The sequence below is a fragment of the Chiloscyllium punctatum genome, chromosome 18 (genome assembly GCF_047496795.1).
Source record: "Chiloscyllium punctatum isolate Juve2018m chromosome 18, sChiPun1.3, whole genome shotgun sequence".
Taxonomy (NCBI): domain Eukaryota; kingdom Metazoa; phylum Chordata; class Chondrichthyes; order Orectolobiformes; family Hemiscylliidae; genus Chiloscyllium; species Chiloscyllium punctatum.
This window is the reverse complement of record NC_092756.1, coordinates 99,544,856-99,563,779: the sequence shown is the minus strand read 5'-3', so window position 1 is coordinate 99,563,779 and position 18,924 is coordinate 99,544,856. Positions and strand designations below refer to the sequence as shown.

General features: G+C 47.1%; 1 protein-coding gene across 1 annotated transcript; it reads right to left on the bottom strand.

The window, feature by feature from the left end:
* Window positions 1-1,431: 1,431 nt before the first annotated feature.
* Window positions 1,432-17,754, bottom strand: LOC140489127 (uncharacterized). Its single transcript, XM_072588361.1, has 5 exons — window positions 17,649-17,754; window positions 10,744-11,121; window positions 9,891-10,514; window positions 5,573-6,502; window positions 1,432-1,672 (listed from the first exon to the last, which is right to left on the bottom strand). The coding sequence occupies exons 1-5, from the start codon at window positions 17,704-17,706 to the stop codon at window positions 1,638-1,640; spliced, it is 2,025 nt and encodes a 674-aa protein (XP_072444462.1). The 5' UTR covers window positions 17,707-17,754; the 3' UTR covers window positions 1,432-1,637.
* Between the last annotated feature and the right edge of the window lie 1,170 nt (window positions 17,755-18,924).

Here is an 18,924-nt window from a genome sequence, read left to right as displayed (position 1 = left end):
TGAGGAGTTGCAAATGGTGCTGAACATTATGCAATCATTGGCAATCATCCCCACTTCTGACCTTATGATGGAGGGAAGGTCGCTGATGATGTTTGGGCTGAGGACAGTGTTTTATATTGTTTTTTTAAGCAGAATTCTGTACAGGTTCTGCCATCTTCAATGATGAATGCCCATGTACTCTCAGGTCTCTCTATGTTTGCTTCCCACTTTAAAATCATAATGTCCAGTTTATACTACCTCTCTCATTCTTCTAATCAATAATTGCCAATTCACAATTCTCTGTATGGAGCCTCATCTACCACATAAATGTTCTGCATATGAATTCCTAAAGATTTTTCCTGTCTTGCTCACCTTTTATTGTGTTTCTGAGCTATGGTGCCATTTCCAAACTGATGTCCTGTAACCCCAGGGCCAGGTCCTCTCCAAGTCAGTGAGGTTAACCAGGGAATTCACCAATTCCAATTGGATGACCAGCCTTCTGTGGGAGAATTCATCCTCAAGGCTAGACTGGTTGTCTTCAGGTCACCTCCCACCCCCCACACACACCTTTTAGAAACATGGGCATATTCTCTAGTCCCTCAAATCCTCCAAATGCCTAAACAATTGGGGCTGGAGCCATGACTATTTCCCTCATCATTCAGGACTTGTTCTCCGCACTCCGTCCCCCTAACCCCTCACTGATTCTGAATTCCCTCCATTACTCCCACTCTCTCACTTACATCCCCTCCCTCCCCAAAATTCCACGTCTGAACCCCAACCCCAACCCCTACTCTCCCCACATCCACCCACCACAGACGGACGTTTCCTCACAACCTCACTGAGACCATCCAGAGAAAGAGTATCTTCAAAGGCACTGACTTTCCCCTTCCTCACTCACTCGTCATCCCCCCCTCATTTCCCCAATCCCATCCCCATTCCCCACTCCCCCCCCCCAAAATCCTCACTAATTCCACCTTCCCTTACTCCCCCATTGCCCCACTCTATGTTTGTGGTGAGCTGTTTGCCTCCCCCAGTCTATGGGCAAATGGATCGGTGGGGGATTAGATTAGTTTAGATTAGATTAGATTACTTACAGTGTGGAAACAGGCCCTTCGGCCCAACAAGTCCACACCGCCCCGCCGAAGCGTACCCACCCATACCCCTACATCTACATCGACATCGACCCCTTACCTAACACTATGGGCAATTTAGCATGGCCAATTCACCTGACCTGCACATCTTTGGACTGTGGGAGGAAACCGGAGCACCCGGAGGAAACCCACGCAGACACAGGGAGAACGTACAAACTCCACACAGTCAGTCGCCTGAGGCGGGAATTGAACCCGGATCTCTGGCGCTGTGAGGCAGCAGGATGTGGCGGTAAAGATGAACTCTTAGGGATGGGAGCATCTACGAGAGAGAGCAGAGGGTCTGGTTCACACAAACATCGCTTTATTGCATTGTACACAGGCAGAAGGACCATAACATAGACAGGGATTGCACACATTCCCAGGAGGGATTGACATTCAGGATGAAGCGGATCAAGGGGAACCTGGGATTCACACGACGACCACAAAACTATTAACAACAGCACGCAAGGAGGTGAGAGGTCAGGCACAGACAGAGAGCTGCCTTCTCACCAGCTCCTCACCGTTTGTTTAATTCTTCTTGTTTGATTTCTTTGCTGATTTACCTGCAAGAAAAGAACAGTAGCAATTACAGTGAGCTTTCGGAAAAGCAGGAAAAGGTCACAGAGGGGAGTTGAGGAGATAGCAGAGTGACCAGGGTCAAGACAAGGAGCAGAAAGATTTCCTGTGTTGTTTAAAGTTAGGAAGAAACTTCACACATTCTCGTGTTCAAATCCAGCTCAAATCGTCTGTTGGAAAAGGCACCAAATCACAGTCTTGTTACCCCTTTCAATAGACATGTTACTCTGCTCAGGTACAAAAAGGCAAATTAAAGGGGAGCATTCAGTCGCACTCACCTGAACTCACCATTCAAAAAAAGAAGTAAACTGCATTGCTTTAGCATCTTTTATGGTGTCCCAACATAGCCAGTTGCTATTGTTGTAAAGTGGAAATCTGTATTCAGTATTGGGCTGTTCCTCTCACCCCACAGTAACCGTATAATCTGAGCTTCAGATCCCCAGAGTATTCCCTCCCCAGGACCCTGGCTTGTTGGAGAGGAGATTCCTAGATTTCGTAAACCGTTGCTGTGGTTTCAATTCTTCATCAGTTAGCAAAACCTGAACTTATCCATTTGGAGCGGGCACTGTAACAGTGAGCAAATGGAGTACCCCAGCAGGAGGGGGCAGCTTTAGTAAAGTTAGTTACAACTAACTTTCATTTTCACCAAATTGTTCAATCAAGGAGCTGACTTTGCAAAGAGGGATCTCATATCCCCACTCCCTGCCCCCACAGTCCTGGCTTGATTCTCTCCATTCTACTCTCCCTTTCTTTCTCTCTCTCACACACACCCTCACCTTCTCTCTATTTCTCTCTTCTCTTTTCTCTCACCCTCTCTCCACTTTTCCCCTCGTCTCTCTCACGCTCCTCTCTTTCATCTTGTCTCCCCCATCCCACTATCTCTCACTGCCTCTTTCTACCCTGATCTCTCTTTGTCCATATCTTTCACTCTCTCTCCCTCACCCTGTCCTCTCTCACCACCTCTTTCTTCTCCTCCTTCTCTCCTTCCTACTTCTTCCTGTTCAGCATTCATCAATTATTTGCTGTAGGTTCTCAGCTACCTGCAGTTCAAAGAAGGTTCACTCAGATAATCCTTGGTATGGAGAGATTGTCTTATGACCAAAGGCTAAACAAGTTGGGACTGCACTCAATGGAGTTTAGAAGAATGAGAGATGATCTCATTGAAACATATCAGATTCTTAAGGGTCAATACTGAGAGGATGTTTCCCCTCATGGGAGAGTCTAGAACCAGAGGGCACAGCCTCAGAATAAAGGGGCAGCAATTTAAGGCTGAGATGAGGAGGAATTTCTTCTCTCAGAGGATTGTGAATCTTTGGAACTCCTTGTCACAGAGAGCTGTGGGGGCAGAGTCTATGTGTATATTAAGGCTAAGAAAGTTAGATTCTCGGTCAGTCAGGGAATCAAGGGTTACAGGGGAAGGATAGGAAAGTGGATGAGGAAATTCGGATCAGGCAGGATCCTATAGGCTGGTGAAGTAGTTTGGAGGGGCCAAGTGGACTACACCTGTGCCATTGTCTTCTGGTCTTCCTCAATTGTATTAATGATGGAGCAGTTCTCTGACCATTCCCAGATCCGCCCTGGGAATAATCTCAACCTTTTCCAAGTCAGATTACAAAACCTCATGATGGTGACTGGAAACTGGAACAATCTAATGTAGAGAATATTTTACAATATTTTTAGAACGTTGCAGGAGCAGAATTGTCTTTTGGGCTTTTGGGGGCCAATGGGAAGTTCAAACTTATTCCTGAATGAAAAGATCCAAGAGCTTGAGAGAGAGAGCCCAGGATTGGTGGTTGGGAGAGAATCAGTAAACCGATTGCCCAGTGGTATCTCTGAGGTCAGGCTGGGACCAAATTGTCTGAGGGGATCAGGAAGCATCCAGTTGTTTTCTTTAACATTGCTGGCTATGGAGATTGTGAGATTGTTGAGAGAGTGTGTGGGAAAAGTGAGGTAGAGGGAGTACAGAGGAAGCTTGGTGTCCTTGTGCATGAATCACAAAAAGTTGGTTTGCAGGTACAGCAGGTAATTAAGAAGGCAAATGGAATACTGTCCTTCAATGCTAGAGGGATGGAGTTTAAAAACAGGGAGGTTATGCTGTAGCTGTATAGGGTGAGAACAAGGCGACAATTGGAGTACTGTGTCCAGTTTTGGTCTCCTTACTTGAGAAAGGATTACTAGCACTGGAGGGGCTGCAGAGGATGTTCACAAGGTTGATCATGGAGTTGAGAGGGTCAACTTATAGGAGACAATGAGTAGACTGGGACTATTCTCACTGGAATTTAGAAGAATATGGGGGGATTCTTATAGAAACATATAAAATTGTGAAAGAAATAGATAAGATCTAAACAGAGAGGCTGTTTCCACTGGCTCAAAGAAGAGGGAGCAGGTTTAGGACTGAGTTGAGGGGGAACGTCTTCTCCCAAAGGGTTGAGATTCTGGGAATTCCCTGCTCAGTGAAGCAGTTGAAGCTGCCTCATTGAATTTTTTTTAACTAAAAGATAAATTTTTGAACAGTAAAGAAATTAAGGAATATGATGAGTGGGCATGTAAATGGATCTATGTCCATGAAGAGATCAGCCATGATCTTATTGAATGGTGGAACAGGCTCAAAGGGCCAAATGGCCTACTCCTGCTCCTAGTTATTATGGTCTTAGAAGTGATGAAGATGAGGTGAATTTCTGGATTATTCAGCAACATTAGTGAATGTTCCTTGGTCTAACCCTTTTACCCTGAGATCGGGAAATGTCCCTGTCTCCATCTTTATCTGAAAATGAGTTTCTAAAATGCCCTCTATTCTGCCTATTGCTCACTCTCAGTTGTTGAAGATCGGACTTACCATTCTTCAGGCAATTCACCTATTCTAGGCATCACTGTAAAGCTCAATCCTTTCTTTCATTCAATGAATAAATAAAAGAATGAATAAACCTCACTCCCTGCCTCCCAACCCTCTCACTCCCCTGCCCCTCTCCACCCACACTCCCTGCCCCTTTCGACCCACATCCCTCCCCCTCCCCATCCCTCCTGACATTACCTCTTACCCCTTGGGGCAGAGAGGGCTCCCCAAGACCCTGATAAGGGAATGATTCCCTTGAGTGGCTCATTCACGTGGAGAGCAATTGGAGGAACCTGCCATGAAGCTAGAGGTGTTACTGCCCTCTCTGTCTCTCTCCATCTCTCCCTGAGCCTCTTCACCCTTCCCTATCCCTGTAACTTTTAGATTAGATTAGATTAGATTAGATTACTTACAGTGTGGAAACAGGCCCTTCGGCCCAACAAGTCCACACCGCCCCGCCGAAGCGTAACCCACCCCTACCCCTACCCCTACATCTACATCTACACCTACCCCTTACCTAACACTATGGGCAATTTAGCATGGCCAATTCGCCTGACCTGCACATCTTTGGACTGTGGGAGGAAACCGGAGCACCCGGAGGAAACCCACGCAGACACGGGGAGAACGTGCAAACTCCACACAGTCAGTCGCCTGAGGCGGGAATTGAACCCGGGTCTCTGGCGCTATGAGGCAGCAGTGCTAACCACTGTGCCACCGTGGTCAGCACCTTCAACAACTGTATTCCAGTGAGGGTCAGCCCCTTCATGAACTGTATCCCAGTGAGAGTCAGCCCCTTCAGGAACTGTATCCCAGTGAGAGTCAGCCCCTTCAGGAACCGTATCCCAGTGAGAATCAGCCCCTTCAGGAACTGTATCCCAGTGAGAATCAGCACCTTCAGGAACTATATCCCAGTGAGAAGCTGCAATTTCAATGACCTCAGTAATAAATGTTAATGACTATCTCATTATATGTTTGCTTTTAAATAACATGATGTAAGTTTCACATTACGTATGATTGTATAAGCTATCTAATGAACTGAAAGAATGTACTCAACCAGAATTACTGTTTCCGTTGGAGTCACTGGAATCACTGGAGTCACTGGAATCACTGGAGTCATCTGAGTCACTGGAATCACTGGAGTCATCTGAGTCACTGGAATCACTGGAGTCATCTGAATCACTGGAATCACTTGAGTCACTGGAATCTTTGGAGTCACTAGAGTCATCGGAGCTGTCGGAATCACCGGAGTCACTTGAATCATCTGAGTCACTGGAATCACTGGAGTCATCGGAATCACTGGAGTCATCAGAGTCGCTGGAGTCATCAGAGTCACTGGAGTCATCAGAGTCACTGGAATCACTGGAGTCATCAGAGTCACTGGAATCACTGGAGTCATCAGAGTCACTGGAGTCATTGGACTCGCTGGAGTCATCGGAGTCACTAGAATCGCTGGAGTCATCAGAGTCGCTGGAATCGCTGGAGTCATCAGAGTCACTAGAATCGCTGGAGTCACTGGAATCGCTGGAGTCACTGGAATCATCAGAGTCACTGGAATCATCAGAGTCACTGGAGTCACTGGAATCATCAGAGTCACTAGAATCACTGGAGTCATCAGAGTCACTGGAGTCACTAGAATCACTGGAGTCATCAGAGTCACTGGAGTCACTAGAATCACTGGAGTCACTGGAATCATCAGAGTCACTGGAGTCACTAGAATCACTGGAGTCACTGGAATCATCAGAGTCACTGGAGTCACTAGAATCACTGGAGTCACTGGAATCATCAGAGTCACTGGAGTCACTAGAATCACTGGAGTCACTGGAATCATCAGAGTCACTGGAGTCATCACTGTCACTGCTATCACTTGAGTCGCTGGAGTCACTACTATCACTAGAACTACTGGAATCACTGCTGTCGCTGGAGTCACTGGATTCGCTAGAACTACTGGAATCACTGGAGTCACTGGAATCATCAGCTCCAGCACCTACAGAATGACAGCAAGCAAATTTTAGATGATAATATATTTCAAGGTGGTAATTAGTCAAAATAGATGTACGTTCCTTGAGTTTTGGAGACCAACCTATACGGTTTAAAAGTCAGCCCAACAGCAGAGTTGGGGTAAATAAGGAAAGAATCAACTCCTCAGCCCACTCAGACATTGAGGTCTGTCCATTTCTTCAACCTTCACATGGAGAGCTCAATCCCTGCCTCAGGAACAGGACACCCAGCCTCACAGGAGCTCAGGGAGTCCCTGACCTCCACGGGATTTTGGATTCTGAGGCCTGGAACCTGAGGCCTCTGAGTCCTCAATATCCATGGCAACATCTAGCTGTCACACCCAGAAAAGCTGCATGCTCACAGACTGCCAGCACCAGCCTTTTTCTTGCATGTTAACAGCCATGCCTTCAGCCTCCTGGGCTCTGGAATTCCCCCACCCCACCTTAGGATGGTCCCTTTGGTCTCCCCTTTTTTAACAACAGGTCATTAAGTTAGCTTTTTACTTGATTCCAGAACCTTTTTATAAAAAATGAATACAAAATTCACCACCTGCCATAGGATTTGATCCCTTGTAGCCCAGAACATTAGCCCTGGGGGCTTTGAATGACTGGCCCAGGGACATTACTGTGATGCTGTGCCCTCCCCATGTCTCCATGAAATTTCTTCACCATTCCACACACCCCCCCCAACCCAACAAGACCCTTCAACCTTCATCTCCCTCATGTCACTGGATAGCTCACCCCCTGCCATTCTCCCTTCCTTCACTCTAACCAATCAACTGACATCTCTTTGAAGGACAAACCCATTTGTAAATGATAGCTCCCCCCCAGCCCCCAATGAGGCAGCACTAGGTAAAGGAAGATTGGCTTGTGTTGACTTTGAATTTCCTTCAATCTAAATGTAAAGTACGCTGCCACAAACAGAACAGGAGGCCTTTTGGCCCACTCTGCTTGTGCCAGCTCACTGAAAGTGGGATTCCATCAGTCCCACCCACTCTACACTTTCTCTATAGCTCCCTTTACAATCCTTCCCCAATTCCCATTTCTAAATCTTTCTTGAATCTGCTTCACTCTCCTTTCAGGCAGCATATTCCAGATCTCAACAACTCTTGCAGGTTGGCACAGTGGCTCAGTGCTTAGCATTGCTGCCTCAGAGTGCCAGTGACCCAGGTTTGATATAAGAGGGGAGGAAGACACGGTGAGAGACAGAGAGGGCTTCCAGCTTCTTGCTGTTATCAGTTTATATTTCTCTTTTATTCTTACTGACGTACTGCTCAAATGCAGCTGGTGAAATTTAGTTCAATCTGTATTCTGGAGCCTAGCTCCATTTCGGTTTGCATGGTGGTTAGCACTGCTGCCTCACATCGCCAAGGATCTGGGTTTGATTCCACCCTCACGTTACTGTGTGAACATTCACCCCATGGATTTCCTCCGGGTGCACCAGTTTTCTCCCACTGTCCAAAGATGTGCAGGTTAGATGGATTGCCCATGGGAAATTGTCCCATAGTGTTCAGCGATGTGCAGGCTGGGTGGGTTAGCCATGGGAAATGCAGGGTTACAGGGATGGGGTGGGCCTGGGTGGGATGCTCGTCAGACAGTCAGTGTGGACTTTATGGGCCAAATGGCCTGCTTCTATGCTGTAGGGATTCTATGATTCTAGCTTGCTGCATAAAACAACAATCATTCATCTTCTGCCTCACTTGTTGTAAAATTGCACATTCTTTCTCGTTGGGGAGTCTGATGTTCCAGGATGCAGCACTGAACACTGGTGCACATAAATGTCAGTGCATGATCAAGGGTGGGGTTTGGATATTTCAGAACATCATGTTGTTTGAGAGAGTTGGGAGAAGGTTGTAGATAATGGCATCAAAGCTGAATGTTAAACAGAAGTGAAGTTCCAATGATGAGATGTCTTCAAAGTTTGGGAGAAGATTTGTAACTCGGGTGCTCGTTGTTGTGGTTCTGTTCGCCGAGCTGGGAATTTGTCTTGCAAACGTTTTGTCCCCTGTCTAGGTGACATCCTCAGTGCTTGGGAGCCTCCTGTGAAGCGCTTCTGTGCTGTTTCCTCCGGCATTTATAGTGGCCTGTCTCTGCTGCTTCCGGTTGTCAGTTCGAGCTGTCTGCTGTAGTGGCCGGTATATTGGGTCCAGGTCGATGTGTTTGTTGATAGAGTCTGTGGATGAGTGCCATGCCTCTAGGAATTCCCTGGCTGTTCTCTGTTTGGCTTGCCCTATAATGGCAGTGTTGTCCCAGTCGAATTCATGTTGCTTGTTTCTGTGTGTGTGGCTACTAAGGATAGCTGGTCGTGTCATTTCGTGGCTAGTTGGTGTTCGTGTATACGGATCGTTAACTGTCTTCCTGTTTGTCCAATGTAGTGTTTTGTGCAGTCCTTGCATGGGATTTTGTACACTACATTAGTTTTGTAGTAATGTAGTGTAGTGTACAAAATCCCATGCAAGGACTGCACAAAACACTACATCGGACAAACAGGAAGACAGTTAACGATCCGCATACACGAACACCAACTAGCCACGAAACGATACGACCAGCTATCCTTAGTAGCCACACACACAGACGACAAGCAACATGAATTCGACTGGGACAACACTACCATTATAGGGCAAGCCAAACAGAGAACAGCCAGGGAATTCCTAGAGGCATGGCACTCATCCACAGATTCTATCAACAAACACATCGACCTGGACCCAATATACCGGCCACTACAGCGGACAGCTGGAACTGACAACCGGAAGCGGCAGAGACAGGCCACTATAAATGCCGGAGGAAACAGCACAGAAGCGCTTCACAGGAGGCTCCCAAGCACTGAGGATGTCACCTAGGCAGGAGACGAAACGTCTGCAACACAAATTCCCAGCTCAGCAAACAGAACCACAGCAATGAGATGTCTTTCTTTCCCTTCAATTGGGCAATTACAGGATTTTCCAATTTCAGCTGGACCAGATGCTTTGCTTCTGTAGATCAACTCCAGTGGAGCCAACTGTCTCCCCCCCCCACCCTTGGAGATGTCCCTACATTAGGCCCACAATGGTCAGTCCTGAATGTTCCCCGATGTTTCCTGGGATTACTGACAGGGACAAGCTTCTCACTTTATGGAATTACCCCTGAACCTCATCAGTGACTCCTTCTCTGGCTCATTCTGCTGAAGGTATATGTTCTTAGGTATCTGTCCTCTCTCTCAGCAGTCACTGAATTCCAACACTCAACTATTGCCATGGGCTGACTGGCCAAGAGACATCTCCATTTCGAACAACATTCCTGCGAATGTTTTGAGAATTGCTACTTTTCTATTACAGTCAGTAAGGATATAACCTGACTCTTGTGAAAAGAACTGGAAAGAAACTGAAAAACACATACCTCCATTCCCATTGCCATTTCCGGCTCCTTTTCCATGACCATTCTGGTATCCCTTGGCATCTCCGATGCTGAGTCCATTCCCATTTCTTTTCCCATTTCCGTTTCCATCTCCATTACCGTTTCCATTCCCGTGTCCATTTCCGTTTCCATTCTTGTCTCCATTTCCATTTCCATTCCCGTGCCCATTCCCGTTTCCATTCTTGTCTCCATTCCCATTTCCATTCCCATGTCCATTCCCATTTCCATTCTTGTCTCCATTTCCATTTCCATTCCCGTGCCCATTCCCGTTTCCATTCCTGTCTCCATTCCCATTTCCATTCCAGTGTCCATTCCCATTTCCATTTTTGTCTCCATTCCCATTTCCATTCCCATTTCCAACACCATGTCCATTGCCATTCCTGCCTCCATTCCCATTTCCATTCCTGAATCCATTACCATTGCCGTTCCCGTATCCATTCCTGTCTCCATTTCTGTGCCCATTCCCATATCCGTTACCACCTCCATTCCCATGTCCTTTCCCATTTCCGTATCCGTCCCAATGTCCATTCTCATATCCAACTTCATTCTTGTGCCCGTTCCCAGCCCCATGGCCATTTCCATTCCAATCACCATTTCCGTTGGCCTCTGAAATAGAAGAGGACATCATTTTGGAATTGAAGGTTATTTAAACACCAGCAGCACAGTATTTTGTAAATTTATGACATGTATTTGGTATGCATGGTTCTGCCATTGCCTGCAAGCTCAGAAGCTGTCAGCACCACATTAAGGTCCTGTTGACATGCCCAATACAGCGAGTCATATCCTAATAACAGATTCTAAAGAAACTTTGAGAAAATGAATTGTGTGCACTCACCATTGCTGTCACTGTCATCACTGTCGCTGCTTTCTTCTTCGTGTCCGTTCTCATAACCATTCTCATCACCATTGCCGTAACCGTTGTCATAACCATTATCATATGTGTTATAACCGCCGTCATAGCCATTGTCATGTCCATTACCGTATCCATTATCGTATTCACTGTCGTAGCCATTGTCATGTCCATTGCCGTATCCATTATCATAGCCACTGTCGTAGCCGTTGTCATAGCCATTGCCGTACCCATAGCCGTACCCATTGTACCCATTACCGTATGCTTTGCCATACTCATCGCTGTTGTCACTGTTGCCACCATTTCTGCCCCATTCGCGGCTGTTGCTTTCGGCACTGCGCCGAACCACAGCATGTCCAAGGTCTGAAACCAAACAGAGGAACGTGTCAGAGGTGTGGCTCCAACAGCTACAATTAGCTTTCCGCAACCTTGTGGCCCCACCAGAACCAGATGAGCCAGTCACATTTCAGTGTTACTACTTAACTGCAATCTCAATCAATGAGCAGCACAATCCACAACCTGTTTCTGATTATTGCTGGCTACCAAGTTCTGGGCTATTACTAGCCGTGTCCAGAGAAAGGTTCATTTGGCTGAACCTGGATACAGAGGGACTGTCTTCTGAGTTGTTTGGGTCTATACTCACTGGAGTTTAGAAGGATGCGAGGTGACCTTATTGAAACATACAAGATTCCTGAGCATTTGTCAGGGTAGAAGCTAAAAGCAGGAGTCTAGGACCAGAGGGCAACAGAGTAAGTGGTTACCCAGTTAAAACAGAGATGAGGAGGAATTTTTTTCTCTCAGATGGGAATGATTCTGTGGAATTCTTTAATCGCAGAGGGCTATCAAGGTTGAGTCAAGGCTGAGAGAGAGATTTTTAATCAGGATGGGAATCAAGGGTTATGGGGAAAAGGAAGCAGAGTGGAGTTAAGGATGATCAGATCAGCCATGGTGTCATTGAACATTGATGCAGACTCATTGGGCTGAATGGTCTACATCTGCTTCTGCATCTTAAGTCATTATAGTGTTAGAACACCACTATCCATTATCCCAAGGATATCTGTGCGCGTGTGTAATCACATAAATATCATCCTGGAGTTTTAGATAATTGAGGTTTTGATCTGAGTGAGGTTTTGAAAATTATCAAAGAACTAAATAGGACTAATAGCAAAAAATCCTTTTCTCAGAGAAAGAACTCCAAAGTAAGGTGAGAGGCAAGTATTTAGTCATGAAATCAAGAAGTGTTTCCCACAGAGTGGGATCTGAGAATCTGATCCCTGCTCCTCCAAAGAAAAACAAGCTGATTGTGGAGAGAGAGAGATGGAGCCCACAATCCCAGAATCAGTAGATCTATGATTGACCTGGGTTTAGAGGATAATTGAACAAAGGAAAGTGAAATTGAGATACAGGAAAGTCTTGTCTAACTCTACGTTTATACTCACTTGTGGGATGTGGGTTTTGCTCACCTTTAAAATAGTGAAAGGGGGTGAAACAGGCTGTGTGGGTTGAATTGTCTTCTTCTCTTCTAATGTTAAGATCCTACTGCAATGATTCTGTGCAGTATGATAGCTAACATACCAGGGACCCAGGTTCAATTCCAGCCTCAGCTGACTGTTTTTGTGGAGCTTGCATGTTCTCCCTGTGTCTGCATGGGTTTCCTTCCACAGTCCAGAGATGTGCAGATTAAGGTGGATTGGCTGTGGGAAATGTAGGGTCTGTGGGTGGATGGCCCTTGGAGGGTTAGTGTGGACATGATGAGCTGAATGGCCTGTTTTCACACTAAGGATTCTTTTTTTTTTGTTTTTGCTGTCTCGATGGTTCCCTTTATGGTAGACAAAGGCAACATTTCAAACTGTCTACCCTCATCACTTTCAGACCCACTCCCCCTTCTCTGGATCACGCTCCCAGATTTTTAATTTGTTTTCAATCAAAGTGTTTTGATTCGACAATGTGATGCTGATAACTGAATCACTCAAGCCGTATGTGTGTGTTTGTTTAAGCATGTTTATTTGTGTGTGGGTGTACGTCTGTATTTGTATGTGTCTTTGTCTGTATTTGTGAATGTTTGTGTACATTTGGGTGGCTTAAACCTCAGTGGATCCACAGTTGGAGTTCTGTGGTCAGTATGTGACTCCATACTGGATGATGGATGTTGTGTTAGAGATGGAGGGGGTCTGGGAGGGGCAATGGACAAAAGGAAAGGTTGGGGGCTGTTGGGAGCAGATTGTGTGATGGATGTGGCAGCAGTGTTTCAGATTCTGAAGGGATGTGGCAATGTAAGGAAAACCACCAGATTTTTGCAAATTGAAGAGTGTTGGGTGAGAAGGTTCCAATGGAACATTAAGGGAGGTTTGAGGCAGAAAACAGAAAGAAATCTTTCCTCCCTCAAGTTTCTGAAGCTGAGATACCTCTGAAGGAGACTGAAACGGCGAAGAACAGGTTAGAAAGCCAACTGTGAGGCACGGCAATGAGCGGAACAGAGTGTATGTGGGATCCTCGTCAACTGGATAGGGATTATGCATGAATGAGTAAAGAAATACTTACTTCAGTGGTACCGATCAAAGGCTGCACTGTGGGATCAGGCATGGCTGGCTCATTTTGTGTCAAGATTAGAGTGGTGCTGGAGAAGCACATAAGGTCAGGCAGAATCCGAGGGGCAGGAATAATTGACATTATGGCCATCGATTTTTCCAGCTCCTCAGATGCTGCCTGACCTGCTGTGCTTCTCCAGCACCACTCTAATCTTGACTCTGATATCCAACATCCGCAGTATCCACTTCCGTCTGGCTCATTTTGTGGTTGGCACAGACATAGATGGCCGATTGGCCACTTTCAGTGCTGTTACCATTCTGTGATGAGACTGGCTGTATGGACCAGTATGGTTCCAGAGGTTAACCAGGGTCCTGGGGAGATCATGATTCCTGGGGCAATGATCTAGTGCGAGTGGCTTGTGAATGATTATGGTGTACACACCAGAAAGATTGCTCAACCAATTGAAAACTTTCCTCAGATACCCTCTGACAGTGCTGCACTCCCTCAGCACTGACCCCCCGGATGGTGTGGCACTCCCTCGGTACTGATCCTCCAAAAGTGCGGCACTCCCTCAGCATTGACCCTCTGACAGTGCGGCCCTCCCGTCAATACTGACCCTCCGTCAGTGCAGCACTCCCTCAGCACTGACCCTCTGACAGTGCTGCACTCCCTTAGCATTGACCCTTTGACAGTGCAGTACTTCCTCAGCACCGACACTCTGACAGTGCAGCACTCCCTCAGCACTGACCCTCTGTCAGCGTGGCACTTCCTTGGTACTGATCCTCCAACAGTGCGGCACTCCCTCAGCACTGACCCTCTGACAGTGCGGCCCTCCCGTCAATACTGACCCTCCGTCAGTGCAGCACTCCCTCAGCACTGACCCTCTGACAGTGCTGCACTCCCTTAGCATTGACCCTTTGACAGTGCAGTACTTCCTCAGCACCGACACTCTGACAGTGCAGCACTCCCTCAGCACTGACCCTCTGTCAGCGTGGCACTTCCTTGGTACTGATCCTCCGACAGTGCGGCACTCCCTCAGCACTGACCCTCTGACAGTGCGGCCCTCCCGTCAATACTGACCCTCCGTCAGTGCAGCACTCCCTCAGCACTGACCCTCTGACAGTGCTGCACACCCTTAGCATTGACCCTTTGACAGTGCAGTACTTCCTCAGCATTGACCCTCCAACAGTGCAGTGCTCTCTCAGCACTGACCCTCTGACTGTGGTGATCACTCAGCACCGGCCCTCCAAAGATGTGGCGCTCCCTCTGCAATGTCTCAGGAGTGTAATTTCTGGATTTTTTCTGTGGTCTCTGGACTGTTACTTGAACACATTAACTGTGTGATAGATAGTTTAGGCAACTCCAGTCTGATGAACAGCTGAGTGACAGTCTCCTGGGAGCTGGTGAATCTGGAAACTTCCACTGTGGGTAAAGGGGGAGTGTGGTCAGTTCCCGGCTGGACTGTTTGAAATTGCACATATGTGATGTTGAAGTGGGACAGATGACAGCAGATCAGAGCCCTCTAATGGTCAGTTTTCTCCTCAATGAACCCACCTCCATGGATTTGGAATTGACATAGGGTCTGGACAACTACAGCTCCTCTCAGAATCAACAACAGAAATTAGTTATATTTATTTAGGGCCTTTAACTGAGTGATACCACCAGACTAATTCCTGAAATGAGCGGATTGCCTGTTGAGGAAAGGCAAGTCAGGATGGGCCCTGTATTTTTTGGAGTTTAGAAGAGTCAGGTGACTTAAATGAAACATCCAAGATCCTGAGGGGAGTTGACCGGATGGAAAGGATGTTTCCTCTTCTGGGACAATCTATGGAGACTCTTGTGGGTGTCACGGTGGCTCAGTGGTTAGTACTGCTGCCTCACAGCACCAGTGACCCAAATTCAATTCCACCCTCAGGTGACTGTGTAGAATTTATACATTCTCCCCATGTTTGTGTGGGTTTTTCTGAGTGCTCTGGATTCCTCCCATGGTCCAAAGATGCGCAGGTTCAGTGAATTGGCCATGCTAAAGTGCTCATAGTGTTCAGAGATGTGCAGGCTACGTGGGTTAGCCATGGGGAAATGCAGGATTACAGAGAGAGGGTAGGGATTCTCTTTAGAGGGTCTGTTTGGACTTGATGGTAGAATGGCCTGCTTCCACAGAGTAAGGATTGTGTGATGGAGGGGTCTCTGTTTAAAACTAAGGGGGGCACCTATTCAAAACTGAGAGGAGGAAATAGGAAATGTTCTCTCAGAGGGTTGAGAAACTTTGGAATTCCCTTCCTCAAAAGGCAGTGGCTGCAGAATCTTTAAACATTTTGGTGGCCAAGGGAGATAGATTCTTGATGGCCATGGGGAGGAAGGTTATCAGGGACATACAGGAATGTAGAGTTGAGGTTAAAATCAGATCAGCTGTGATCTTATCAAATGGGGCAGCAGGTTTGAAAGGCCTGAGTGGCCTCCTTATGGTCCTGGGTTGTAAACGTCTCCATTCTCTTCACTGAGTGTAATCGGATTTTTAAGAATTAGCCCAAAATCCCCAAAACAGACTTTAGGAGAGACGACCAAACTTCTGGTCATGACAGTGTTTATGTGGAGCATCATCAACGGGAGAGGAGATGTGGAGGGAGGAATTCCACAGCTGCTGCTCAGCGTGGAGTAGGTTGGCATTCAGAGGTGGAGCACAGTCATGGAGAATTCGGAAGGTTCCACAACTCTCTCCCAGATCACCAGAAACCTACAACACTCATATATTACAAACTGTCCTTACTAGTTAATCAGTGACGCTGGATCAGTGATCCTTTAACCCTCCCTAACAGCATTCTGGGTGGCCCTACAGCACATGGACTGCAAAGATTCGAGAAGTCAGCTCACCACCACCTTCTCAAGGGGGCAACAAGGGACAGGCAAAAAACGGTGGGCCCAGTCAGCAAAGCCCATGAATGATTTTTTTAAAAACCCACTAATGATACCAAGGGCTTATCTTCCTATTGTTGTCTGAATTAGTGAGACCATAAGACATAGGGGCAGAAGTGGGCTATTCAGCCCATCAAATCCACTCCACCAAGCAATGGGATCATGGCCAATCTAATAATCCTCAACTTCACTGTCCTGCCTTTTCCCCATGATCCTCAATTCCTTTCCTGATTAAAAATCTGTCCATCTTAGCCTCGAATATCCTTAATGACCCAGTCTCAACAGCCCTCATGGTAATGAGAAGACCATAAGGTTGCAATGCTTTATTGAGCCAGACAGAATGGAGCAACAGGGCAGAGGGGGAGCAATCACTAAGCTTCTCTTTCCTCTATATTCATTTTTTTGACCTCCATCCATTCCCTCTCTCTCCTGATCTCCATCCATTCCCCCTCCTGCTTTCTATCCATTCCCTTTCTTCTGACCTCCATCCATTCCCTCTCTCCTGTTGCCTATTCATTCCCTCTGTCCTGATCTCTAACTATCCCTGTCTTGGTTGCTGTCAAACAATCTGCTCGTGAGTTTCATATGCTGAGCTTGGATGATGTAGATTAGTTGCGATGCTCTCTGTGGTTCAATAGCCCACTAATGGCCGAGGCCTGGACTTTGACCCAAGGAGAGTCACTAGGCACCATCCCTGTCAGTCTCCATGGCCTTGGCGTCCCATTTAGAACCAATATGTTCTGAATTGAACAAAACTGGGGGAGTGAATTGCACGTGCCTGGAAAGTATTGAATTAAATATTCAAGATCAAAGGGATTGAGGTGAGCTCCCAGAGCAATGCCTCTGTGATGTTACTGAATGATAATTTCTCAGGCAGTGAGAAATTTTCTCAGAAAATGATCGAATTACATGTCAAACACTCATTACAGACTCCAAATCAAACTCTTACTCCCACATGACATTCGTCTGTCACCATTTGGGACCATTCAATTATTTTAGAGTGGAGATTTTCCAAGGGACAAAGTAAACTTTCTCACTCTCAGATTCGCTCAATAACCCCTACACGAAGGCATGAGATGCCGAGCCATTCAGGACTGTGCCTCCAAACTCTTCCTGCTGTTAATCTGATTCATGTCTGGGTAAACGTCTAACAATCTTGTACAAACATTGCCAGTTTTCCACGGCTAACTCTGTAAATAGTCCTTGCAAAGCTACAACTCGTAAAGAGGCAATTTCCAACCTCTCTCCCATGGGTTTGTAAATGCACCATGCAACTGACAAGGTGCACCTTTGCATTAACAGTGGTCAATCAAGGCAGTTTCCCAACATCCTGGACAACCGCACCCCACTAGGGCCACGGTGGGTAACCCACAATTGGGCAATGTGCCAATCACTCAGATACGGCTTCTGGGTGGGGAGAGAAATCAATTGGAAATGAGGGTACTCACGTCGACATTGACACACAGCGAACAGACCAAGCAGGGCAAGGAAGAGTAACGTCTTCATTGTCTCTGTCTCTTTCTCTCTGGTCTTCTTGCTCAATCAGAGATGGGCAGTGTTCAGAGTTCTGAGGGTTCAGGGCAGACGTCTCGCCATTTATACTCTACCAGTTCACAGATGCTCATTGACACAGGGTGGGTCACGTGCCACTTGTGGCCAGAGAATCCCGGAGGCGGAAGGACTGTGGTTTGCCACAGCAACAGACATTCCAAAAAATCCCAAATGCTAGCTGGTAATGATAGGCTCGCGAGAATCAGCCTGACCACCAGCTCCCAGGGAGAAACAAGTGGCCAGGCTGAAATTAACGAGGACAGTCAACCAACACAATCATTGTGTTGTTTTGGGAGTCTGTGAATTTCCATTGTTTAAATTTCAGACACATCCTTTCATCAAAACGGCATGAAACACCTGATCGGGTTAAATACCTGTCACCTCGTATTCCATGCAGAGCCGCTCAGTACTAACCCTCCAACAATGTGACAATCCCTCAGTACTGACTGTCTGACAGTGTGGAACTCACTCAGTACTGGCCTTCTGACACTGCGGTACTCACTCAGCACTGACCCTGTGACATTGTGGCACTCCTTCAGCACTGACCATCTGACACTGCGGCACTCCCTCAGTACTGATCCTCCTACAGTGCAGAACTTTGTCAGTACTTATCCTGCAACAGTGTTGTACTCTCATTACTAACCCTGTGAGATTGAGGTATGTCCCTCAGCACAGATCTTCAAAAGTGATACACTCCCACAGTGCTGACCCTCTGACAGTGCAGTGCTCCCTCAGCACTGACCCTCATATGGTGTGGCACTCCCTCATTACTAACTCTCTAATAGTGCAGCCTTCCCTTAGTAATGAGCCTCCGACAGTGCAGCGCGGTCTCAGCGTTGACCCTCTGACTGGGCAGCACTCCTTCAGCACTGACCCTCCGACAGTGCAGCACTCCCTCAGCACTGACCCTCCGACAGTGCAGCACTCCCTCAGCACTGACCCTCCGACAGGGCGGCACTGCCTTAGCATTGACATTTCAAAAGTGCTGCACTCTCTCAGCACAGACCCTCTGACAGTGCAGCACTCCCTCAGCACTGACCCTCCGACAGTGCAGCACTGCCTCAGCACTGACCCTCCGACAGTGCAGTACTGCCTCAGCACTGACCCTCCGACAGGGCGGCACTGCCTTAGCATTGACATTTCAAAAGTGCTGCACTCTCTCAGCACAGACCC